This window comes from Saccopteryx bilineata, chromosome 1 (assembly GCF_036850765.1).
Source record: "Saccopteryx bilineata isolate mSacBil1 chromosome 1, mSacBil1_pri_phased_curated, whole genome shotgun sequence".
Classification (NCBI taxonomy): Eukaryota; Metazoa; Chordata; class Mammalia; order Chiroptera; family Emballonuridae; genus Saccopteryx; species Saccopteryx bilineata.
This window is the reverse complement of record NC_089490.1, coordinates 369,193,363-369,220,880: the sequence shown is the minus strand read 5'-3', so window position 1 is coordinate 369,220,880 and position 27,518 is coordinate 369,193,363. Positions and strand designations below refer to the sequence as shown.

The following is a 27,518-nucleotide window of genomic DNA, read 5'->3' as shown; positions in this document are numbered from 1 at the left end:
AATGTTGTTTTGTTGGAAAACTGAAGCAAGAGAAGTTTTAAAAAACTGATACAAAATCAGCCTGAAGTTTCAATAAAACTCTTGAGGATTTTAATAACTGACACAGAGGCACCAACTCAAAAATGTCCTGCATTTCTACTTACATATCTTGCCATCTGAGATATCTATCATGTCATTTTATATTCTCTCCCAAACAGAATTTCCCTTTTTTTAGTTTCTTCCTCTCATCATTGTATTTTTTTAACCTTCAAAATTCACAGTATAGTTTTGATTCTTCCCTTCCTGTGGTGGCCAATAAGTCACCAACCCAATTTATTGCTATTTTGTAATTTGTATACCTTCAATTATTATCCTGCCTCTTTCAGTATAGTTTTGATGCCCTTGCTATAAATTCTTTAATATCTTACATCTGAATAAATGCAGAAACTTTTCAAAATGTTCGTCAGATCTCTTCAACCCAATCTGTCCATCATCATCACAATCATCATCATCATCATCATCATCATCTTAATCTTTCTAAATTTAAAGCTCCCAGTCTCTAGCTCAAGAGTCCAGTGTAAAAGTTTTACAACCACATGGATCCTCAACTTCAGGAGTCTCTGTGCCCAAAGTCCCACATATCCTTTCCGCATCAACCATGTTTGTCTAGTCACTATACCTAGAATATGTTTGGGTTTTTTCAACTTCAATATTTGATTCATTAACTGTGAAATTATATGGCATTTTCTTTTTCTTGCTGCCCATCTATTTGTAGCAAGTCTAGGTGATTCAAAATCTACTGCTTCTATGCAAATTTCTCTAAGAACTCTAACAAACTGACTTGTTTCTAGCAGACATCAATGTACAACATGTTTCAGTTGGCTAAGATTTAAGTGTACAGATGTTTTTGACTGAAAAATAGTATCTTTTACAGACTATGCCAGTTAAGGTATATTCAAGTCTATTGCTAGAATTACCCCTTACTCATTTTCTTATTTTTTCTTAAGCAGAAATGAAAGGAGTGGTGAGACAAGGAGCCCACAGGGCTCATAACCCTTGGGTATCCATGTGGGTACACTGCACATGTGCATAGGAGCCCATGAGCTTTCCCCAATCCTACTCTTCCCCTGACTTTTCAATTGCAAAATAAAGCAACCCTTCTCGCCATTTCTCTACACATGAAACCCTGAACTCATTTCCCTCACTCTTTCTATACAATTAATCACCAAATTCTGCTAAACCCACTGAAAAGGGATAGAATATGCCACTCCAAAATATGCCACCTTGGTATATTATTTTTAATTAAAGGTGCTTGAGAAACAGTCAGTGCAGGAAGGACACTATGACCCTCCTTTACCTCCCTGAAAGCAGGGGATAAATCTCCCATGTGAAAGGTACCCTTCTGTACCAAGAGAGGACAAGGCACTCTTATCACCAGAGATAGGGAATTTAGGGCCAAGAAACCTGTATAAACAAACCTTGTTACTTCCTCACCAATTTACTCTCTGAAGCCCATATCCTTTTGTCTTCTTTACTCTGCACAAATATATTACTTTGTCTCAAAGGTATAAAAGCTTCCTGCTCTGATTACTTCTCTGAGTCTTATGTTTCTGTAGGGCTCTCATCTGCATGAAATTAGTTTTATTCTATTACTGGGTCTTATGTCACTTTAATTATTAGACCAGCCAAAGGACCCAGAAGGGAAGAAGAAAAAGGTGTTCTTCTTCTACACTGCCTAGGCTCAGTATAGCTCAAAACATCTACCTCTTTCCAGCACCACTACTTAATGGCCATTATCCTTCATCTGACCTGGGCAACGGTTCCCTCAGCCGTGCCTTCAGTCCTATTTTCTCCTCTCTCCTCCAATCCATTCACCAAACTGCTAAAGTCATCTTTTACAAGTATTTTATTATGCTCCTGTTTAAAACATTTCAATGGCATCATGTTGTTCTTAAAATAGATACCAACATCCAGCAAGACTTAGCTCGGGTCTCATTTCTTGATGCTGTGGAATTATCCAGACACTCACTTTCCTTTAGTCCTGAGAGTCAGCATGCATCTCCACATCTGGGGGCTTTCACATGGTCTATTTTCTATATTTGAAACCCCGTGAATTCCTTCTTTTTCTAGCTAATTCCCATTCCCGCTTTGGAAAAATAGAAAAATCCTAAAAGAGTAGGTGAGGTCAGCCACTGATGAGACTGGATTCTCCCATACATATACATAACAGTAATAATTCATTGTTTGCTTAATTGTTAGCTTAATGTTATTCTCTCCTTCCTTCTACCCTATAAGGTACCTTGTGTTACATGCTATCTTAGGTATTCAGTAAATATTTGCTGAATGTCATCAATATAAGGTATAAAATGATGATGTAAACTTTGAGAACCACTGGCATATATTATTTATTTACAACTTATTATTGGTGTCTGTATTTTTATATATTTACATTTTGTTTACTTAACTATATTGCAAGGCCTTTGAGCAAAGACAGTATGCTTTGCTCTTTCTTTTTTTATTTAATCAGCATCTTGAACACAGTTATCACTCAATAAACGTCTATCAGTTGAAAATTGTAGAAGAGCGCACTCTTGTAAGATACTTTATATAAGGTGGTCAGGGAAGGCATCAAGAACAATTCATACACATATCTAAGGAAAGACTGCTCAAAGAAAACAGAAAAGCAACTGGCAAAGGTCCTGTGGTGGGTGGGACCTGCTTGTTGGGTTCAAAGAATGGCAAGGAGGGCAATATGGCTGCATCAAAGTAGGGTAGGAGCAAGTCAGAGGATGTGAGATTACACAGGCAGTGGGGAACAGAACATGCAGGGCCTTGAAGGCAGTCAAAAAGATGTTGGCCTTTACTCAGAGTTAAGTCAAGGTGCCACTGGAGAATTATTCTGAGCTAAGAAGTGACATGATCTGACTTACGTTTTAAATTATTTGATGACATTTTAATACATGTTAAAAGCTTACTCTGGCACAGATTAAGTACTTAGTAAATATTTAAATATACTTAATAAATGGCTTTATCATCACATCATGTGGCACTCATTAAGTCTGAGAAAAAAGTTCAGATATCTACTTTTTGATCTTTAAACAACATTTAGATATAGCCAATAGGACAACATGGAACAAAATATGTTTTGGGTCTTCATTTATAATTATATATATATATATACTTGCACACATTTATTATATAAGTAAAAATATAAATATTAACATCTCCTGTCTTAATGCTCCCACTCTACTTCACTTAAATCTGCATATTCTGAGTGCTGCACATTTATGACAATATTCCTCACTAGGCTCTGATCATCTAGGACATGGGTTCTTTGGGAGGACATGAACTTGAGATGAACAAAAAGTTATTTTTATTTTATTCTCTCTCTAAATTTTAATATTCCTTTATTATGAATATAACCAAATACAACAGTTCTCCCACTAGAAATTGTCGATGTTTTATTTTACAGTACAAATATTGCAGATAGCTGGAAATAATGGGTTTACTTTCTCCTGCATTTTAAAATGTCAGTATTTTTTAGAACATAGGCCAGATGAATAAAAAAGCAGATGTATTGCTTCTTTCTTTTTAGTTTATGCTTTAATATTTATGTTTGATATTGGAATAACTGTCATTTAATAATTAATTTCCATTATTCTGTATCTGTTAATCCCTACATGTTTTGTTTCACATATTTAAAAACATAAATTTGAGAAGAGATGTGCAGACTTCACCCGACTGCCTAAGAAGACCCAGCACAAAAGCAAGTATTCCTGACCTAGAAGAGTCTATCCTCTATAACATCTAGAACAAAAGAGGCTCTCAAGTGATTTTCGTCATTTATTTTGAACTTATTTCATTCCATTTTAAGATTCCTATCTTTCTTTTTATTTCAAAGGTTTAATTATTCTTTAACTATTTTTTAAAGTAAGTTATTTTATTATTTTTTTATTGTTTTTTTTTAAGTCAGAAGCAGCGAGGCAGAGAGACAGACTCCTGCAAGCACCTGACTGGGATCACTAGGCATGCCCACTAGGGGCGATGCTCTGCCCATCTTAATCCTTGCTCCTTGCAACTGGAGCCATTCTAGCACCTGAGGTGGAGGCCATGGAGCCATCCTCAGTGCTGGGGCCAACTTTTTTTGCTCTAGTGGAGCCTTGGTTGCAGGAGGGGAAGAGAGAGATAGAGAGAAAGGAGGGGGAGTGGAGAAGTGGATGGTCACTTCTCCTATGTGCTCTGGCTAGGAATCAAACCTGGGACATCCACACACCAGGCTGACACTCTATCACTGAGCCAACTGGCAAGGGCAAGTTTCTTTCTTTTTTTTTAATTTTGGCTTCAAGATTCATAAATTGCTACATTGGTTATTTCTTAAATGGAGCAGTGATGGCAGCTAGACATCCATTAGACAAGCAGCCTAAGCCACTGTGAAATTAGACATGACTAGCAAAGTAGTATAAACACAAAACACATACTAGACGGCTTCATGCATGATATGTAATGCATTTTCAGACTGCTAAGTGAAACAATAGAAGGTATTCATGTAGTCAGCCTCTAAAAGCTTAAGATATAGTTGAAGAGTTCTGTAGACTGTCAACTGAATTACCTCATCTAGAAAACATTATGCCACTCCTCTGTAATGTACCAGTAAGTGCCACATACCTCGGACCACACACCAGTGACTATGAACACTTACATCTTAAATCACCTAGCAATTCTCAGACACTTTTAAATTAAAAAAGAACTCTTTTCCCCTAATTTTCAGTCCCTTGACAAAAAAGGCCCCTGTTATAAAATCTGTGAATGTTCTCCTTTCAGAAATGGTATGTACAGTCATTATTGATTTGTCCAAGTGACCTGCATTTCTCCAAAGTATTTAGTAACAGCTCATTTTAAAACAATTAATTTTCTGTTTTCCATATGGTGAGAGTGACTTCTCATGACATAGTGCTCTACATCCACAGTGCTTTGAAACAGCAGTGACCACAATGAGCGCTATCGAATGTCATGAAAACAGTTCCCCAGTTACACTCCTTTTACAATCTTGTCTTGCCCGTGTGCCTGCATGCGGCTCAATGCAGGATGTGAGCCTGTAAGTGAAGAGATGATGTCGTCATGGAAAAAAGTGATCAGGTTTACTTTTATGCTCAGGGGGCGACATTCTGCTGGTTCTGTGAAATTATGTGCATGAAAAGTGTGTGTGTGTGTGTGTGTGTGTGTGTGCCTCCTCCTTATAATTCACAATTTGTTTTCATTTTTTTCCATGCTTTCAGAAATTTCAAATCAACATGTTTTATTTTTAATCTTATGCTTCATGTGCCTTTAATGAAACTGTTATACTGTACCAAAACTAACTTACAATTTGAACTATTGAAAGCAAAGAACTTCTGGACAGTTTTGCAGGAGGGTCTTTTATTAGCAGATCCACAGAAACTTGTAGCCACAGAAACTTGGCAAATTTCTAAATGCTGCCACCTGGTCTGTCTCTCCCTCTTGATCTGGCATGTGAGGATTCTTAGCAGAGCATTGAATAGGGCTAGAAATACCCTCTCTCACATCTGAGCTCAAAGAGCTCAGCAGAAGCAAACTCCAATATGACAACATGAGGCTTTGAGAAAATAATAACTTGCTCTTGCTCATTTAAAAAGGTTGGCAACCATTTGTTGACAACAGATCCAAAAAGGAGCCAAACATAAGAACAGATTACTCTTTTCTCACCTGTAATGTGAAGGGAATTCTGATATAATTCTGATTCATTTTGTTTGCTTCAAGTACATAAAAAGAAAGCTGTCTCAATCATGAATGTTTGCCACAAAGGTTAATTCCAAGATTTGCACAGGGTTTATTTTCCATTTGGCTAGGACCTACACATGTATCCAAATAATAGTAAGTAAGCAAAGCCACAATGTAGCTCAACTTTTAAATCTATGTACAGATAATTCAACAAACTTTATACTGTTTTAAGTAATTTTCCCAAAGAACCTCAGCCCACCTTCTTAGGTACCTATTGGCTTTCTCTGCCACTCACCAAAAGAATTAGGTGACAAGAGGGAGAATGGCAATACTTCTATGATTCATGGAGGACAAAATGACAATAATTTCGACTTGATTTTATAATAATAAATATTAAAGGAGGTATTAATGTATGAGTAGTGGGAATGGTCAAATGAATGTATTGAAATCCAATTAAAATTATGGCAATAGGCCCATATATAAAGAATATAAACATATTGGACTTGGCTGTGCACATTATACTTTATAAAGCAGCTATTATTTTTAATCGATATAACTTTTGATTAAGGAAGTAGGTAAGACACACTAAAAATAAAATTGTAATAAACCTACGTGTATAAAAATATTTCGGTGTAGGCCCTGTCCAGTTGGCTCAGCAGTAGAGCGTCGGCCTGGTGTGCGGGGGACCCGGGTTCAATTCCTGGCCAGGGCACATAGGAGAAGCGCCCATTTGCTTCTCCACCCCCTTCCCCTCCTTCCGCTCTGTCTCTCTCTTCCCCTCCCGCAGCCAAGGCTCCATTGGAGCAAAGATGGCCCGGGCGGGCGCTGGGGATGGCTCCTTGGCCTCTGCCCCAGGCGCTAGAATGGCTCTGGTTGTGGCAGAGCGACGCCCCGGAGGGGCAGAGCATCGCCCCCTGCTGGGCAGAGCGTCGCCCCTGGTGGGCGTGCCAGGTGGATCCCGGTGGGGCGCATGCGGGAGTCTGTCTGACTGTCTCTCCCTGTTTCCAGCTTCAGAAAGAAAGAAAAAAAAATATTTCGGTGTATACTAAATGTCTCAAGTTCTATTCTAAAGTCAGCCACACAATAAAATATTGCCTTTCTCTTATTTAACCTGTGACTGCTGGAAATTAATTTTTTCAAATGACTTTATAAGCTTGACTTAAAAAATCTATGTATGACCACATACATCATAATTCTCCTTTGTTGAGTAGACTCTGTATGCCTTTGCAACACCTTATCTCATCACCAATACATATGCACATCAACATCACCGTAAACATCATCTCTTATTCCTAACATAAACTCATCAGTCATCCATCAAATTTTAAAATAACATAGATATAGAACTTGCTATACTCCATGATCATTTTTACTTTTTTTTTTTTTTTTTTATCCATTGGTTAATCACATAACGCCTTTTTTGGAAAGGCAACAACAGCATTTATTGCTCGTTGTTCCTAAGCACGGTGATTTTCTGATTCCCTCCTGCACTATTACAGTGTATTTTTACCTTGGTTGTTAAATAGTGTTTTGATAGATGGCTAATTAGAGACTCTGAGGGGAAACAAGGATTCTTATATTCCCATTTCACTCACCAACTATTTTTATTGGACAAGAGGCAGTTATTGAGAAAAAGATGCAAAAATCACACAGTGAATCATCTTTATGGTTCCTTCAGTAACTGAAAGCCTCAACTCTTAATTATTGCAATAATACCTCATTTCAGGTGAAAAGATCTTTTGAGAATCTATTACCTGAAAGACCCTATAATTATTCTTCTTCCAAATTCTCAATGGTGGGGAAACTCACAAAATCACAGTGAAACTCACAAAAACAGTCGCCTGACCAGGCGGTGGCACAGTGGATAGAGCGTCGGACTGAGATGTGGAGGACCCAGGTTCAAGACCCCAAGGTCACCAGCTTGAGCATGGGCTCATCTGGTTTGAGCAAAGTTCACCAGCTTGGACCCAAGGTCACTGGCTCGAGCAAGGGGTTACTTGGTCTGCTGTAGCCCCATAGTCAAGGCACATATGAGAAAGCAATCAATGAAGAACTAAGGTGTCACAACAAAAAACTAATGATTGATGCGTCTCATCTTTCTCCATTCCTGTCTGTCTGTCCCTATCTATCCCTCTTTTTGTAAAAAAAAAAGAAAAAGAAAAGAAAAGAAACTCACAAAAACATAATTATCACTCATCTGATCTTGATTTTATTGGGACCATGGCAAACACAGGCCTTGAAAAATAACCCTCAAGTTGAATAAAATGCTCATTTTCCCATAACTTTTATCTTTAGATAATGTTCTAAACTGAAATAATATAACATCCTATGACTATATAGTAACATCTACAATTAACTACATGACCCACCTCCTCCAGAAGTCTCTTACCAACTAGGTCAGACTCCAGAGTCTACTAAACCAGCCAGTCCTGTGTCAACATGTCTGATGTCCTCAGATCCTTTCTCTTCCCCTGAACCACCCTAAAATTCTCCATCCTCTGTCTTCTCCACTACTAAAAGTCAAATTTGTTCCATATAATTTTGAACATCAAGGACTTTTGAGTTAAGCAAAACCCATAGAAGGAGGAATTTCAAGCTTGATGAGAATATAATTCTTTATGATTAAAAACTAAGTATTGCTAAAACCCACTGATAACCTTTTAGGATCTCCAAGTATAAACTATATTGGGCCATTCAGTCATTTATTCATCCAAAAATATATCTATTAAGCACATATATGTTAGGTATTATAATAGACCAATGTATGAATAAAGCATACACCATGTCCTCAAGTGTCTTACAGTTTACTAAAGCGATAACAAGCAGTCAACTAAGTATAGCAATGTGGTACAGGTACTCTGAAAGATGGGGAAACCATAAACGTGGAGGTGATCATAAAAGACAACTCTCCTCTTCCAGAATCCCATTTCCCTTCCTTTGGAAAATAACCCCTCTTTTTCAGTCTGAGCAAATGTCAATCAAGGTGAGGCCACGATTTGGTCAGCAAGTTGGCTATTAATCGCACTAATCGGATTCTCTCTTGCCAAAATTTGAATCCTAAGAGGAAAGATAAAATAAATTTAGTAGCTTAATGTTCATGAGCACACATGGTTGTAGGTACTACTCAGTGCGTATGTATATTAATTTATTTAGTCTTCATAACAACTTGATAAGGTAGGTACTATCACTATTTACATGTTACAAATGAAGAAATGAAGGCAGAAAAAAGTTAAGTAATTTTCCCAAGCTAATAAATGGAGTCATGTTTAAACCAGGAAGTTGGCCTGACCTGTGGTGGCGCAGTGGATAAAGTGTCGACCTGGAATGCTGAGGTCGCCGGTTCAAAACCCTGGGCTTACCTGGTCAAGGCACATATGGGAGTTGATGCTTCCTGCTCCTCCCCCTGTTCTCTCTCTATCTCTCCCTCTCTCTCTCTCCCCTCTCCCTCTAATAAAAATGAATAAATAAATAAAAAATCTAAAAAAGTAAATAAGTAAAAAAAAAAAATTGATAAACCAGGAAGTCTGGCTGCTAAGTCCACACTACCAACCACGTCTGTTTAGCTGCGCTTTCTAAAACAACTGTTTCTGACAGTAGTACCCTAAAGCGACTGCCCAAGTAACTATGCTTTATAACTTTCTAAAATAATGTAAATCCTAGGCCCTGGAAGACCTTTGTTTTTTATTTTAGTACCAGAGAGTAAAGTTTAGGCATGAACCCTTAGAAAAATATGAGATATATAGAATTGGTGTTGAGGTTCATATTAGAAAAAAAAATGTGGAATGGAAAACTAGCAGCTGGTGTATTATGCTGAGGTTGAAGAATACATTCTTTTTGTGGATTTTTACGCTTATACTATTTAGGGGTCCTGTTTTGAAAAAGAATACAGGATTATGTATATAAATTTATGTATTTAGCATAATAAAAGAAGGCAAAACAAATTAGTAACTTTTAAAAGATAATAAACACTGGAACCATCCCAAAGCACAAAAAAAAATCCCCACAATATTTTTATTAATTAACTGCTCCACAGAACCCTATTTTATTTTTTCTTGAAGATTTTGTCTTTATACTTTTTGATTGCCTCTTCATAAACAACAATTTAGAAATATTTTCATAGGGAGAACAAAAAGACTACCCAATTTTTCTTTCAGCATGAATAATCAGAACAAATGTTTCAAATATGTTTTTAAAAAACGCTCTTACAGTTTCACTGCTCATTATTGGTAAATATAAATTTTGCAACTTACAAAAGTTCTGTTGTCAAATTTGAGAAATCTCATGTTTCTTTGTGAGCTTTTGAATCTGGAAGAATTTTCCACAGAATAGCTATGATACAAGGAATTCAAATAATATAATTTGCATTTGGTATTGATTCCTGCCCTTTGTTTAATTGCTGTCTGCTGACCAGTTCCTGTTTATAAATAGGAAAATGCTAAAATTCTTATCTTGGGGGAGAAGCAGAGATACGAGAGGATGGGTCAATTGGGAGATCACACAGCAAGCACTCCCTCAGGAAGCAGGGAAGGGACTTGGTGGATTCCCCCATCCCTGGTATTCTCCTGGACCAGGCGAAGGAAAGGATGTCAAACAACCTGGACATTCCTGGAACCATTGCTCTGTCCTTAAAATGTCAGCTAGCCATAACCATACCTGACAGCCTCTACCAGGTATCAGAATACTGCAGCCTTGATCAGGATGAATTTATTTTATTTTATTTTTTCCATGTCTATGAATTTTTTTATTTTTTATTTTTTTGTTCTTTTTTGTTCTATCCCTCGACTTCCCTCGCCCAGCCCTAGCCCCACCTGACAGCAGTCAGCTGGCTTGCTATCTAGGAGTCTGTCTCTATTCTGCTAGTTAATTTACTTTGTTCATTAGATTCCACACATGAATGAGATCATATGGTACTTGTATTTCTCCAACTGGCTTATTTCACTTAGCATAATACCCTCCAGGTCCATCCATGCTGTCACAAAAGGTAAGATTTTCCTTTTTATGGCCATATAATATTTCATTGTATAAATGTACCACAGCTTTTTTCCCACTCATCTACTGATGAGCACTTGGGCTGCTTCCAAATCTTGGCTATTTGTAAATAATGCTGCAGTGAACATAGGGGTGCACATATTCTTTCAAATTAGTGTTTCAGATTTCTTCAGATAAATTCCCATAAGTGGAATCACTGGATCAAAAGGCAGTTCATTTTTAATTTTTTGATGTAACTCCACACTGCTTCCACAGTGGTGGTACCAATCTGCATTCCCATGATCAGGATGAATTTAGATCTATCACACAGCAAGACTCTTGACCAACACAGCAATTCCTGGCCAACCTGTTACAGAGTCTCAACATACACTGAAATACTTGAGTGCTACTAAGTATATTATGGCAGGTTTTTTTTCCCATTTATGGAATAAAATTTGAGGATACTCATCTGAGGAAAACAGTATGTAGTTTTAGATTTGGCAGAATTGATTTACCCTAACTGTACTAACTAAAATTCAGTATGCTAGCACAGACAATCACAGATGATCCAGAAAAGTCTGGTAGATTTGATAACACCAACATATGTGCAATGCCAGCCCACACTAAATGACAATACAAGGCCAGAAAACACTTGGGATAATATAAAGAAAGAAATTAAAAATGTAGAGGAGAAACACTGCATGCAATGATAATGTACATCTCACCTAAATATATATATATTTTTTACTGTGTCACTCAGTGGGGCCCCAAAAAATCTATTTTTCACTAAGATGTGAAGAACAGGTCGGTGAGGAAAGTTCCACAACTTTTTAATGTGACTTCTCTGTCCAGATTGAGAATGCTGATGGAGTAGCTCCCTCATTTTAATGAGAACAGAGATTCTCAGGCTGGCAGGAATACATGGTGGCACTTAACTTCCATAGGAAAGATGGATACAGCTGCCAGAGCACAGAGCAGGCTCATCAAATCTCCTAGAATGAGCTGTCCCCAAGGGGATCTAACAGTGACTTATTAATCATGGGGCCTTCAAGAATAAATTTAAAGGCAACTCCCTAACAACTCCCTAAGTTCTTGACTTGTAGAACAAAAAAAACAGCAACAACAACAAATGAGAGAATCTTCCTAATGACTCAATTCCCTATACTAGAGCCAAGTTATAGATCCAGGACTTACGGAATGAAAGGAGCCATGATCTCAAGTCTTGACTGGACAGCTTCCTACTAATCTTCAAAGGGACCTGAACTGTACACTATGCATTAGAGCAGGGGTCCCCAAACTACGGCCCGCGGGCCACATGCGGCCCCCTGAGGCCATTTATCCGGCCGCCACCGCACTTACGGAAGGGGCACCTCTTTCATTGGTGGTCAGTGAGAGGAGCATAGTTCCCATTGAAATACTGGTCAGTTTGTTGATTTAAATTTACTTGTTCTTTATTTTAAATGTTATATTTGTTTTCGTTTTGTTTTTTTACTTTAAAATAAGATATGTGCAGTGTGCATAGGGATTTGTTCATAGTTTTTTTTATAGTCCAGCCCTGCAATGGTCTGAGGGACAGTGAACTGGCCCCCTGTGTAAAAAGTTTGGGGACCCCTGCATTAGAGAAAGAGAAAGGCCTTGTGGGGATGAGGTGATAGATGGATTTTTTACCTAAGTCCACCTCACACTCTGACTACTGTGCCTTTGAACACATAAGAGGTTATTTTCATATGTTTTCCTGAATGAGTAATTGTCATGGATATGAGAACAGCAACTGTCAGGATTGTTATTGGCATATACTTGGCATATGGAATAACTTACTATTCGGTAGGCAGACCAAATAAAATACTAGAACTTAAAAAAATAATCATAGATTCAGGCTACTGTCAATGATCCAAACATTGTAAGGAAAATGATTTCTATCACATCTCCCATCAATTAAACCAATATAAAAGATGGATGGGATATGAAGAACAGCAGGAAAATTAAAATGAAGTGACAGCTTCAATCAGAGTTGCTATTCCAGATGAGGTCTTTTCACTGAAGTGTATTAGTAAATATTCTGGCATTTGGCATGTTTCTAACCATCAGGAAAAGGCAATTTTCTTAATCCTGATGATAGAAAACTCCAGAAGCAGTTTGAATGCACTTGACAAAAATAACAGAGCTCTCTTATTGTTTGCATTGCAGCTCCTGCTCTGTGACTTAACCCGTAGAGACAATGGACATTTCCACAGCAAACAAGACATTAAACTCTTCTATGTCATAACAGTTTGCTGACTTGATATTAAAGAATAGAAATAGTAGAAAAACTATATGGTTTCATAAAATACATGCATTCCAGAGGGTAAAAGATGAATTCTATGAATGCAGGATGGGTTTTTTTCAACTAAATGAAATTTCTGGGCCCAGTATTAGGAGCTATGCAGGAACACTGCCTTCTTTCTAAAGGACATCATGAAAATCTTCCTAGCTTGCTATTTGATGGAGATTGCTTCCTAGCTTGCTTGTTTGATGGAGATTGAACCTCCATCTTGAGATAAAAGTGACCTTTAAGTCATTCTGAACACATGGAACTTGATCTGTTTATCATAAACATAGTGCTAGATAATCAATTTGCCAATATATTTAGCTGTGCCAAGCAATACTTCATCACTGAGTAGAAATGTTACATATGGGATTAGTTCAATTAGGCCTAAAGATCCAGGTAAAATCAGTAAGTACAAATATGCCATCCCTATTATACCTCCTTTTTTCACACTGCTCCTTCTTATTTTTTATCTTTGTGAGAACGAGAGTGAGAGAGATAGAAAGAGAGAAAGAGAGATGAGAAGCATGAACTCATAGTTGTGTCACTTGTTCATTGTTTGCTTCTGGATATGTACCTTGACCAGTGGGCTCAAGCTGAGCATGTGACCCCTTGCTCAAGCCAGTGACCTTGGGCTTAAGCCAAGGTCATGAGGTCATGTCTGTGATCCCACACTGAACCTGGCAACCCTGTGCTCAAGCCAGATGAGCCTGTGTTCTAGCTGGTGACTTCGAGGTTTCAAACCTGGAATCTTAGCATCCTAGGTTTATTCTCTATCTACTGCACCACCACCGGTCAGTCTGCACTGCACTGATCTTTTCTTTTATCTTGGCCTGTATATTTAGCTCATATCAAGTCCCTTATGTCTTGCTGATTATGAGTAGAAAACAAAGTCAAGTTTCTTTTCATATCATTCTACATGATACTCTAACATTTTACTATGGCACTAAAGTTCTAAGTAGGCATATCCCTTTAAGATAGTATAGAATGGAAACACTCCTGATAAGAAAAACATTAAGCAAGACATTTCATTATTTATGATTTAGAGATGAGAAATTTTCCAGGTGTTTAGGAAATTAGAAAAATGGTGACAAGGAAATTTAATTTTATACAGGGAAATGATTTAATGTATTTAAAATTTGAAGGTATTTATACTTATTTACTTTAAATTCTGAAGAATTAACCTTTATCACTAACTTCTCCATCTCTCTCTCTCTCTCTCTCTTTGCTTTTTCCCTAAGTTCTAGGCAGCAAAATAATGCATTAAAAAACCCTTTTATTTTCACACTATTACACCTATATTTCCTCCATCTACTTCTGATTCATTCTGTTGGTTTAATCCTAGCATTATATTTGCATCTATGAATCCATTATAGTTGCATTAAGAAATCCATGAATTTCTTAATGAATATATTATTATTTTAGTTGTATAGAGAGATATGTATAACTTTAAATTAATTGCAACTGAGATCTTTTCAAGAAGAACTTTTGATCACTTCTATTATACTTTCTTATTGTCAGAGATATCAGCAATAAGCACATATTTCTAGATTTCTCTGCATTCAATCTTGATAAGATGTTCTCTAAACAAAACACACTATTGATTTTTGAAGGGCAAAACTCTAATCTTTATGTCTTTCATTTAATTCCTGGATGGTACAACATCCTGAGGCATTGTTATCTTACAGCTCAGAGAACGAGGTATTCTTGATGGGCAAAAGCACTCTGGGCATTCTATCTGACTAGGTTGTTCTTTCCGCCAAACAAGGAGTGGATTCTACGTTGAGATGGTGAATGTTAAGTTCCTTCCTTGGAGCATAATGTGGCATTCTACTAGGTAACAGAACTTCCTTTTTTTTCTCCCTTTCCCCTTCATGTGTTTCAAACCTGATCTAACTAACCAGGACTCTTTGAAGTCAAAGGAAGCTCTGAACCTAGGGAAACGCTTATGTCTGGGCAGAGGCTTTCAAGATACAAGATACACGAGACAGACAGAAAGGAATGTTAGGAGGAAAAAAATAAAAAGAGGTTGAACACATTAGATATCTTGCCCCATGTTGATCCCTTAGTGGCTGAAAGAATCGTGCACAAAAATCAACAAGTCATTACTGATAGAAAAAACAAAGTAAGTATACAATACAAAGACAGTCAGACGTTTGAACTCCATCTGGACCAGGAAGTGAAAGTTCATGCATCCGTATAATTACTCAGTCTTGATGGCAGATGCTAATTTTGAGTTAGGTAATTAAGAGTCAAAAGGCATAAAACCTAATCTTGGACTTAACACTTATTTTGGTTTTCTCAGCTTGATAGGATATTAGAAAACTTGGTTTTGTTTAGATTTTTGCCTTTTATGATCTTCAGCCCCAGAAATATTAACATTTATAATTATAGTGACTTGATATTATGATACATAAATTAAAATAAAATTAATTAAAATTTAATGGCTGCATACTAATCTTAAATCCTTCTACCCGACTATTGCCTAATTATGTAAATCTCTGCAGTGCTTCCATTCAAAGTGAGAAAACTCTAGGGCTAAGGGTAATACTTATAACTAATAAACATAGATCATATTTTTTTCTATTAATCTACAGATGCCCAAAGGAAAAAAATTATAAAATATAATGTATTTTCCTTCAGGGTATTTTATCAAGCCCAAACAGAATATAACAGTCATGAATTTATAACTAAAATATTAATTATGTAAACTGTCTCACATATTTATTAAATTTTCTTTCAAATATTAAAGAGTATTTAAGTCATTCTGAACACAGCCATATTTCACACATACCAAGCATAACTTACTCACTCAAATGTGTTTACACAGCTGCAAAATCCCCAAATTAACTATCAATCAGGAAGACGAAAACTATTGCTGTGAGAATGTGAACGTGAGATTCTCATTCCTCACGCTAGAGGAAAATTACTAAGGGCTTCCTGTGACATGAAATCAGAAGGGATCAAGTTGACTGTTGAATTTTTTAAAAATTCTGTGTTAACATCTCCTACATACAGCTTAGTTTCACTAATTCAGAGGAGGTATTGACTAGCCCATCTATCTTTGCCACTACTGTCCCTAAACCAGGTTATTTATACCCAATTTGAAAGCCTCCATTTTTTTCTATGGGAAATATTCAATGTAAACCTAACTACCTGGGTTTCAGGGAACCTATTCTTGATCTTGCACAAATCACTTAGTCTGCACCTAACCAATGAAGTGGGTCCCAAACTGCTGAACGTTCAAATGACCTGAGGAGGTTTTTAGACACCTGCAGGTTGCTCCCTACAGAGGTTAAATCAGAATGTTTGGGCATAGGAGCCAGGTATCAATAGTTTTTAAAAAATACTCAGGTGACTCCAATGTACAACAGATTTGGGAGCCACTAAATTAATTGATAATTTCACAAAGCTGCTTATAAGATTTTTTTTTAAAATGAAGAGGCTTTTATATTATATAGTACTTCTTAAAGTGATATAAAATACTATCCTCAAGCCATGGACAGTGCTATAAAAAAAAATAGGGTTTTAGGAAGCTTAATCTTCTGTTTGGATGTTAGTTCAGTTGTATAAATAAACTATACATAAATAATCAGTTATACTCTTTTTGCCAGAGCTGCAGAAAGTTTAATAGTTGTTTTTATTTTTACTTTAAGCTGACTTCAACAATATTTTAACCTTACTTTTTAATTACCTCTTTTCCTTCACTATTAAAAATTAAGAATAGTATCGTCTATTTTCTTTCCTTCAAAAATACATTAAACATCACACTTTAATTATGTATTCATAATAAACAGAAAGAATATTGGCACTAATGTGCAGAAAAGAAATCTGAGAAGTCAGAGAAAAATAAATTTGTCCAAAGTTACTTAATTCAACCCTACTGCCTATTTAAAACAAACAAAAAATTACGCACTCCAAACATTTTGTTCCAATATTCTGCTATAATGATATGTCTGGAAACGAAGATCTATTCAGTAAATCTTCCTTGATTAGATTTCATGCATTGCCTCTGCTAAATTTTTAATTAGTACATCAGATTTGGCCAGTTCATACACAGTACTTGTTTTGTATTAATACCATCAATTTCTATAAGCTTTTATTTAATTAGACTTACCAAAAGGATTATATAATTTATATAATTAAGAGAACAAATAGCATTACCTAATTAAAAAGCACCTCTGTGCTTTGTTGTTAATAGACAGCAATATATTCATTCTCAACAAAGTCCTCAAAGTTAAATGTAATTCATAAGCAACTACAATTGCAATCCACCTCCTAATCCTTATTTTGCCTTGGGATCTTTTACCTTGGTGGGCTTATTAGCATCCATGCTCTCTTTGAATTTCTCCTGAACAGTTTCTGCAAGTTGACAGAGCAAGGCACCATTGTCCAATTTCTCCATAAACGTTTCTGCCGTAATCTCCTTCCCTGAAATAACAAAAAGAAGCATTTATTTTTTTTTAATTTTTTTTTTTTTTGCATTTTTCTGAAGCTGGAAACAGGGAGAGACAGTCAGACAGACTCCCGCATGCGCCCGACCGGGATCTACCCAGCACGCCCACCAGGGGGCGATGCTCTGCCCATCCTGGGCATCGCCATGTTGCAACCAGAGCCACTCTAGCGCCTGGGGCAGAGGCCACAGAGCCATCCCCAGCGCCCGGGCCATCTTTGCTCCAATGGAGCCTTGGCTGCGGGAGGGGAAGAGAGAGACAGAGCGGAAGGAGGGGGAGGGGGTGGAGAAGCAAATGGGCGCTTCTCCTATGTGCCCTGGCCGGGAATCGAACCCGGGTCCTCCGCACGCTAGGCCGACGCTCTACCGCTGAGCCAACCGGCCAGGGCAAAAAGAAGCATTTATAAAGCATAATCAGTCAGAAAAGGCGGTGGCACAGTGGGTAGAGCATCAGACTGGGACACGGAGGACCCAGGTTCAAAACTCTGAGGTTGCTGGCTTGAGCGCGGGCTCACCAGCTTGAGTGCGGTCATTGGCTTGAGTATGGGATCATAGACATGACCTTATGGTCGCTGGCTTGAAGCCCAAGGTCACTGGCTTGTGCCCAAGGTCACTGGCTTAAGCAAAGGGTCACTCTGCTGGAGCCCCTGCATCGAGGCACATATAAAAAAGCAATCAATGAACAACTATGGTGCCACAACGAAGAATTGATGCTTCTCATCTCTCTCCCTTCCTGACTGTCTGTCCTGTCCCTCTCTTTGACCCTCTTTGACTGTCTCTGTAAAAAAATATATAAATAAAATAAAAAGCATAATCATTCCCCAACACAAATGTGGCATTTATGTCAACATATTTGACATAGTGTTTATCACCAAAATTTCTACTTCATCTGGGTTACATGTCTGGGATAGGAACTCACCAGGAAGAATTTTATCTTTGAAATATTATGTTTTCCTTTGGTAGCATGAAAATTACATTTTAATAATACAGTTTCAACTGCATAAATATTTTTATTTTACATTAAAAGAGATAAAATAATATTCTGAGTGGAAGAGCCCCACCATTTAACAATCAAGCAGTCAGCAAAACTCAAAGAACTAAGCTAGTACACCAATGATGTACAATTCAGCATCTGCGATTTGTTTAGTTCTCGCCCTCAGTGGCCCATTCAATGACTTCTGGCTACAAGGCAAGGGCATAAAGAAGAACTAGTATTTTGTTATGGATATGTCTCTGATAATAAGAATGCCATAGTTCCCTTCTTTACACTGAAATAGAATCAAAGTAATATATCAACCACCGTTGGCAAGTTTAACAGCATGAATGCATAAAGTCACATCACTACGTTCCATTGAATTTGTTTTCCTGGTTAAGATAATACAGGCAAAACCAGTGCCATTGATAAACTCTCTTTGTAAGTAAACACTCTAACCATTTCCCTTCTTGCCGCTGTCCTTGAACCGTAGAATTATCAGATGCAGACCTCTGCTTTATTCTGTCTCCTCACAACCACTCACAGCTGCCTATACTGCTCTTATGAAACGATTCACGATTGTTCATCCCTGACATTTCACTGGTTAACCATTATTTTTTTTCTTTCTTATATGCTCCCAAAGCATATTTTCTTTCTTCCTTTTCTCTTTTATAACAGCCTTAATGTGATATAGTTTGCATACCTTAAAATTCACTCATTTCGAGTGTAGACTTCAATGATTTTTTGTACACTGTATTCCCAGAATTATGCAATCATCACTACAACCAACTTCAGGACATTTTTATAACACCCTAAAAAAAATCCTGTACCTTTGGTTACTCCTGATTGCTTTATTCCTCAAGCTTGAATAAAATCACTATTTTTTTTTCTTATATGCTCCTCCAAACTCATCTACCCCAAAGCTCTCTCCTGTTACTAGTTCTGTAATTCTCTTACATTTCAGAGTATTTTACTTCCCTGCCTTAATTTCCTATAACTTATTAGTGACAAATCCTGTAGCTTCCTTCTAGTCCTTGTGCCGTGGCCTTATTAAAAAATTTCCTGAACTGATACCTAAACCTCTAGGAACAAGAACAATAGCTATTCCTTGTATCTTTGACTTTTCTGTCCAATACATATCACACTCATTGCTCAAATTATTATTGCTGAACACCACCCTCACCTGGGTCATTCTTCATCTTTATGAATAGACTCTAATCTTCTCCTCTACCTGAAAGATGAAGTATACCTTCTTTTACCCAATATCTAAAGTTTCTCCATATCCTGTGATCTACCTTTCTAACCTAATATCCTTATACCCTGCTCCTTGGTCAGCACCCTGCCTTCACAGTTCCATTAGCAGATCATCCAGCTTCTCCCGGCATGCCTTTGTTCCTGGCATGGCTCCCGCCTACAATGCCCTACCTTCTTTCTGCCTGGTCAAGTCCCAGCTGTCCTTTAATCAGAAATCAGAAAAAGATTCTTCCGTGCTCACTGGTCTGTTTTCCAGTTCATGGTTATACTCTTGGGTATCACTCACACTGGCATGATCCAACTTCTATAGCTAGTGACATATTTTGTATATAAAGTTCTTGTCTTCCTCAGTACACTGTAAACATCTTGAGGTGTATCTTTGTGTGTGTGTGTGTGTGTGTGTGTGTGTGCGCGCGCGTGCCTACGAAGGTTATTCACAGAGTAGGCTTCTAGCAAATGTGTTCAGTGAACATGTGAATTAACAAATAAAGAAATAAACTACTGGAAAACTTTGAGAAAATGTTGGGCACTATTTTTGTGAAACGAGGTTAAGGCAAAATAAAAGGAGGTATTTTAAAGTCTAATGTTGACACTCTCATATCTTTAGAAAAATGCATGCAGCTTAAATCCATGAACAATTAAATATAACCTAAATGGAACACTAGGTATCTACTGGCTTAACGTTAAACTCACAATACCTAATATATTTGGATTTCAAGAAACATCTGTTTGAAATGATTTTTTTTTTCAGTTTGGGGGAAGGGCATGTAAAAAAGGAAAGGGAATTGCTTTTTTTTTTTTTTTGTAATGTTCTTTTTTTCCCCTACTGGATAGTTCACATTTCAGTCCCCAGTTAGGATAATGACTTCTGCAGGTGGCAAAACATCAGTAGCACTAAGTACTCACCACAGATGTAGCCTATTCAGAACTACTATTATTACAAAATTGCATGCAGCTCAACTCAATTCAGGAATGAAAGTAATAGTCTCAAGATACAAAAAGCCAGCACAACCCAACTGGTATCATGCATTCAGCATATTGTCCTGAATTTTCTAACAAGAAAGATATTTTGCAAACAAGTATAAAAAATAAATATTAGAAATACTTTAAAAACTACTAATTATTTTTCAAGTTAAAAAAGGTAAACTTTACATTGTTGACTATGTATTAGGGTTTTCTTCTACATTTGGATGAGGTCACTAGGTATTCTTATTTCATTATGCTCCATGGCAATTTAGAGATTCCATGTATAATGTTAAGTGATGAGATAATTTTTATACTTAAAAGAATTTCAAAATTATATAAAATATCTTCCATTTAAAAATCATTATTATTTACCAAAAGGTATGACTTTTATTTTTATGCATTACACCTGAAAATTTTTAGTCATCTTAATTTTCATGAATTCTTGAAGAACGAATTTACATTGAACATCTGTATCTAATGAAAAATATATTAGGTGTCAGCTTTCAATTCTGTGTTTTTTATAGCTCCAAAAGGTGAGATTTTTTTTTATTTTGGCTAAAACTGACACCGTTACATACTTTATAGTTGAAATGTGCTGCCTCAAATGAAGGAAAAAAGCAAGATGGAGAAGTATTTTTTAAAACCTTCATATGTAATGTATTTTCCATCCAAAGATTAAGAAACATAAAATATACATTTTAAATGTACTATTTAATTGGAAGAAATCAGCTATAAGCCTTGTACTGCATAATACATTATCTCATTCTTATTGCATTAATATGACCAAAAGTATTTTAAAAATATAAAGTTAGCTGAATTTAACTATGACAAATCCATTAGAAGAGGCTGTGATGAACTCATGACAATTTCTCAAGTATCATTATACAAAACTAAATACCTTTATTAGGCAGAACCAGATATTTAACTTGTGTAGCTGGTTTGAGACATTAGGCTATAAATACTAGAAGCAGTAGGACTCTTGTACCATAGAATCATTTCTTCCTCAGCCCCATCTCTCCACGTTCTTGGTATGGTTGGGAAAAGTTAGGGCAATGGATAGATAATGTATAAAATAAATCTCGGAGCACTGACCCACACTGGGTTGTACAGACTACTGATATGAAGGCTAATGTAAAATACAGTAGCCTAGTCTAGAGGTATTGCTTTTCTTTGGAGTTTATCATTGTAGACTTTGATCTTTATACCATCAATTCAGTCATGACTGACAGCTTGCCAGTAGACAAAGATCAGAGAATTTGGTTAAAAATTATGGTTGGTCACTTCCTATTAAAATATTAGGGCACAATGGTATGAAATAAACATTGGTCAGGTTAACTAAAAATCAGCATGCATGCTTGTATATGTCAATGTATTCCTCCCAGAAATATGTACTTGCCATAATTTCCATAAATATTAAGTATTAAGCTACAGTGTTTTAGAATTGAGCCACCTGGGAAAAAAACAAGCCCCTTTACTGTATAGTATTTTTCTGAGAAATAATGTTTTCCTCCCAGTAAGTTAGTAGTACTAAATTCAGGTTCCTAAAGCCATGATAGCATTTAATAATGATATTTAACATTTGAGTCCTTATTGTGTGCCAGGCAATCTATGTGTATTTTATACTCTCACAAAAGTGTGATGTGGGTGCTACCATTACATCCATTTCATGGTTGAGGAAACCGAGGCACTTAGTTTAAGTAACTTGCCTAAAGTCACACAATGAATCTGGCTCTTTAATCCATGATGTCTAGGTTTAGAGTCTATGCTCTTAGTCATCATGCCTGGCTACTTAAATGAATATTTGCTGAATATATAACTAACAATTTCCTATCACAATGCACTCTCCCTAATTCGTTCTCTTTTTCTCTGGAGAAACTCCACAGAAAGCCCTTCGGGAACAAATGAACACACAGAAACAGCTTAGGGCTGAAGTTAATGATAGCAATGCTGAAAAATGAACAGCAGTTTACCTGTAAATTGGAGAATGGTTGAGAATGTCATTCAGGCACCTCCTGATATGTGACCTGACGTACTGCAGAAGAAAACTGCCACATTTTATCTTGACAGGTGTTCCGGATAAGCTCCAACTCTACCTGAAACTCCATTGCACCTCTCAATCCTGGTATCTTTCTCTAACTGCAGAATTCAAAGGAACTCAAATACTATCTTACCTCAAATTAGTCAGTGTTTTGTGACTAAAATTTGAAGGTTGTGAGGTAGGAAATGATTCATTCTATTCAGAAACCCTAGATCAGCACCTGTACCACTGTACCACAGTGATTCCAACTCTCTACCCTGCATTTGTATCACGACAAGACAAAGCTGGTTCTGTTGGAAGACTTGGGTTAAAAAAAATGGACAGTAACTTCTCTGAAAGGTGTCAACTTGTGAACATGAACTTGATTCTTTCAACTTTTGAACTTGCAAAATATACCACATTCCTAAGGAATTTTTATTGGCTATGTCATGAATATAAGAACTTTGCAGGACAAGGATCTGGTAAAAGGTCTTTAAGAAAATAGGAAAGTGAAGAAAGCTGTTCAAAACTTATTAGACAGCAGTTGTATTGGACAGCAACAATGCCAATAAGTAAATGCTTCATTTTAGTGATGGAAATAGGTTATTTTTATAATTAACTGATAAAATAAAATTACATATTGGTCATATTAAGCATATAACAACTCAATTTTCTTTTATGGAAAGTCAGAAAAAGGGAATATCACTGTAGCATCAATTGTTATATTGCATCTCTAAACTGAAGTAAAATCAATTCAGCAAAACTTGATTTATAATATATCATATGATTTACTCAGAGTCCCTGCATATATTCAAACACATATGCCAAAATCTAAAGACCTACGATATCAATTTCTTTGTTACTTAACTATAATCTTATCTCAAAAACATACTGCCATGTGATTTCATAGTGTTATTAAACAAGATTAAGGCAGGTCATCATTTTTATTTTTATTTATTTATTTATTTATTTATTTATTTATTTATTTATTTTACAGGGACAGAGAGAGAGTCAGATAGAGGGATAGATAGGGACAGACAGACAGGAACAGAGAGAGATGAGAAGCATCAATCTCAGTTTTTTGTTGCAACACCTTAGCTGTTCATTGATTGCTTTCTCATATGTGCATGACCGTGGGTCTTCAGCAGACTGAGTAACCCCCACTCGAGCCAGTGACCTTGGGTCCATGCTAGTGAGATTTTTGCTCAAGCCAGATGAGCCCGCACTCAAGCTGGCAACCCTGGGGTCTCAAACCTGGGTCCTTCCGCATCCCAGTCTGACGCTCTATCCACTGCGCCACCGCCTGGTCAGGCTCATCATTTTTAAATCATTAAAGAAACACAAGTGAAATAAATACCGAGAAAATTTATATTAGTACAATAATTTAAAAGCTAAGCCAAAAACAATTATCAATAATCCATTAATAATTATTAAATTTGTAGAATTTCATCTATTTGAATGGTGGGTTTTGGCTATCATCTGGGACTGTTAATTTAATGTCATGTTATTTATTCAGACTGACAATTTCTCAAGATTTATTTGTATAATCATTTGATGTTCAAATATATCCTAAGGACACAGATCAATAAAAATTGGGAAATAGTGCATAAACAAAAATAACAAAACAGGCATGACCAGGCAGTGGTGCAGTGGATAGAGCATTGGACTGGAACGCAGAGGACCCAGGTTCAAAACCCTGAGATTGCCAGCTTGAGCACAAACTCATCGGTTTGAGTGTGGGCTCAACAGCTTGAGCATGGGATCACTGGCCTGAGCGCACGATCATAGAAATGACCCCATGGTCACTGGCTTGAGCCCAAAGGTCGATAGCTTGAAGCCCAAGGTCTCTGGCTTGAGCCCAAGGTAACTGGCTTGAGCAAGGAAGGGGTCACTTGCTCTGCTGTAGCCCTCCCCCGAGTCAAGGCACATACAAGAAAGCAATCAATGAACAACTAAGGAGCTGCAACAAAGGACTGATGCTTCTCTTCTCTGTTCCTTCCCCTCTGACTGACCCTGTCTGAGATGAAATGTGTATATTTACCATATAATATGGGACAATGCCCAAAGAAACATTTTATAGGGAAGAAAGAAGGGATATTCAGGATTCTTTTGCTACCTTTTCTTAGTGATGGTTATATAACTGCTCTATGATTCCAGCTGTTAGAAAACATACTTGGACTACAAAAACTATTTTCAGTAAGATCAACTGATATTGTTAGAAATATAAGATTAGCCTGACCAGATGGTGGCACAGTGGATAGAGCGTTGGACTGGGATACAGAAGACCCAGGTTCAAGACCCTGAGGTCGCCAGCTTGAGTGCGGGCTCAACTGGTTTGAGCAAAAGCTCACCAGCGTGGACCAAAGGTCACTGGCTCGAGCAAGGGGTTACTCAGTCTGCTGAAGGCCTGCGATCAAGGCACATATGATAAAGCAATCAATGAAGAACTAAGGTGTTGCAATGAAAAACTGATGATAGATGCTTCTCATCTCTCTCCACTCCTGTCTGTCTATCCCTATCTATCCCTCTCTCTGACTCTCTCTCTATGTCTCTATAAAAAATAAATATAAAAAAGATTATTCAGTAAATATTACATGATGATTTTTTTGAATCACAGTGGTGTGCTATCACATAAATAAATCCCAACTACCATAACTGTTTACTCATATTAGATAACTTTATAAGATAGCTGGCCTTTTATACTCCTATGCACAAGTTTTAGCTACTCTAAATATTTTCTATTGCTACTTTAATTCTGTGCCTAAGAATCTAAAGCAGCATGTATTAGTGTTACCAAGTACCATGCACCTGAATATTACAGTATTATTCATCCACATGTGGCATGAATTAGGATATTGATCTATGAATCAATGAAATAATTTTCTTCTCTATCAAGTGATTTTTATCCACACACTCAAAAAATCTAAATCCAAATTTTAAGCAACTACATTTTTCAATTGATATTTTACATGTAGGATCAGAAATATCTGAATTCAGACTATTATTAATACTCCTTTAGAAGAAAAGATACAGGAAAATTTTACATTTTAATCAAGTATTACTAAAAAGAAGTAGAAAGCTTTTCCACAAGTAAGGTCCACATCACAATGGTAAAATCTAATTAAAAGATTTAATGTAGAATGTGAACTTCTACCTCACCAAAAAAAAAAAAAAAATCATATACTTTATTTAAAGACAGCATCAACTTTGGAACTATATATTTTCAAGATATCCCTTACTTTCAATTAGACACAAAGCATGAATTAAAAGAGAGCTACATAATATAGATTCAAAAATATTTCTGAGATGATAAAATGGCCAATAATAAATAATGTTAAAATGTGCTTTAGTGACTTCATTTCTAAAATATGTGAATTCTAAATGTACCTAATATAGGCAATAAAAATATCTTCTATCATAGCCATACATTTTTTTCTCCCTTCCATATCATCACCATTCTAGTACATAAGATTATTTTATCTCCAAATGTTTTACCACCTTTTTTTTTTTTTTTTTTTTTTTTTGTATTTTTTCGAAGTTGGAAATGGGGAGGCAGTCAGACAGACTCCCGCATGCGACCGACCGGGATCCACCCGGCATGCCCACCAGGGGGCAATGCTCTGCCCATCTTGGGGTGTCGCTCTGCCGCAATCAGAGCCATTCTAGCACCTGAGGCAGAGGCCATAGAGCCATCCTCAGCGCCCGGGCCAACTTTGCTCCAATGGAGCCTTGGCTGAGGGAGGGGAAGAAAGAGAGAGGAAGGAGAGGGGGAGGGGTAGAGAAGCAGATGGGCGCTTCTGCTGTGTGCCCTGGCTGGGAATCGAACCTGGGACTCCTGCATGCCAGGTTGACGCTCTACCACTGAGCCAACCAGCCAGGGCCTGTTTTACCACTTTTAAACAAAGTCAAGTTATTGTTCTACTGTATAAGTTACCATAGGATAGTCACTTGAAGTCTATTATCTATCTACTTTTATAAATTTAAGTCAACGCAAGGTGGAAGTTTACTATATCTTGAGATTCTTTTAAAATTCCTTTTCTGAGATATCAAATGTCATCAATTGCATTTGTGTTACTAACTACTAGCATAAAAAAATTAGTCTTATTACTTAAAAGACAGATTATTCACTTATATAAACTATTTTCTCCTCTTTTATGCATATTAATGATCTCAAACTGGGTCTCAAGAGATGGATTTCTTGGAAACTTAGACTTTTGGAACTGGAAAGGACATTAGAGATCATCTACTCCAACCCCTTCATTTTATGGTTGAGGACACCGAGCCCAGAAAAGATAGCTGAGTGACTTTGGGCAAGTTTCCTACCAAGTGGCAGAGCCAGGACCAGAAGCCAGGTCTCCTGACATCCTGTTAGGAGCCAGGTCTCCTGACTTTCTGTTAGGAGCCAGGTCTCCTGACTTTTATTCCAAGGATCTTTCCATTACACACACACTGACTCTTTATTCTTTGAGGTTGTCCTGGGCTGCTCACACTGATCAAGCTGCTTTGTGAATGATCACATTCAGCAAATAAAATGACTTTGATGACAAGTCATGGGACCTTGGAACGTATTTGTAATATCAGGCTATCTAATTAACTACTATTACCCCCTGTCTAGAACCTCAATGGCTCTTCACTGATCATGCAACAAAGTTCCTTAATGTTATCTTCAAAACAGTATATGATCTAGCACCTACAAGTATCATGAAACTCTCTTCCTCTTGATCTGCGCTGCTGACACTAGCCTTTATCCGGTTCTTTCAAAGTACCAGACTCCATTCTATCTCAGCACGTGTCATTCCCTCTCACCAGGCTCTTCTCCACGCTTGTCTGGCTAACTATTAATCATTCTTCAGTCCTCAGTTTAAAT

General features: G+C 37.0%; 1 protein-coding gene across 6 annotated transcripts in view; it reads right to left on the bottom strand.

Moving 5' to 3' along the window:
• The window catches only part of GAS2 (growth arrest specific 2), a 137,132-nt gene that overhangs the window by 98,608 nt on the left and 11,006 nt on the right, over positions 1–27,518 (bottom strand). For all 6 annotated transcript variants that reach the window (XR_010728096.1, XM_066251144.1, XM_066251142.1 and 3 more), the window contains exon 3: positions 17,298–17,419. Coding sequence is in view for 5 of the 6 variants with exons in the window: in XM_066251144.1 (XP_066107241.1) it covers positions 17,298–17,419 (122 nt within the window). In the remaining variant the exon portion in view is untranslated. The remainder of the gene's footprint in view (positions 1–17,297; positions 17,420–27,518) is intronic.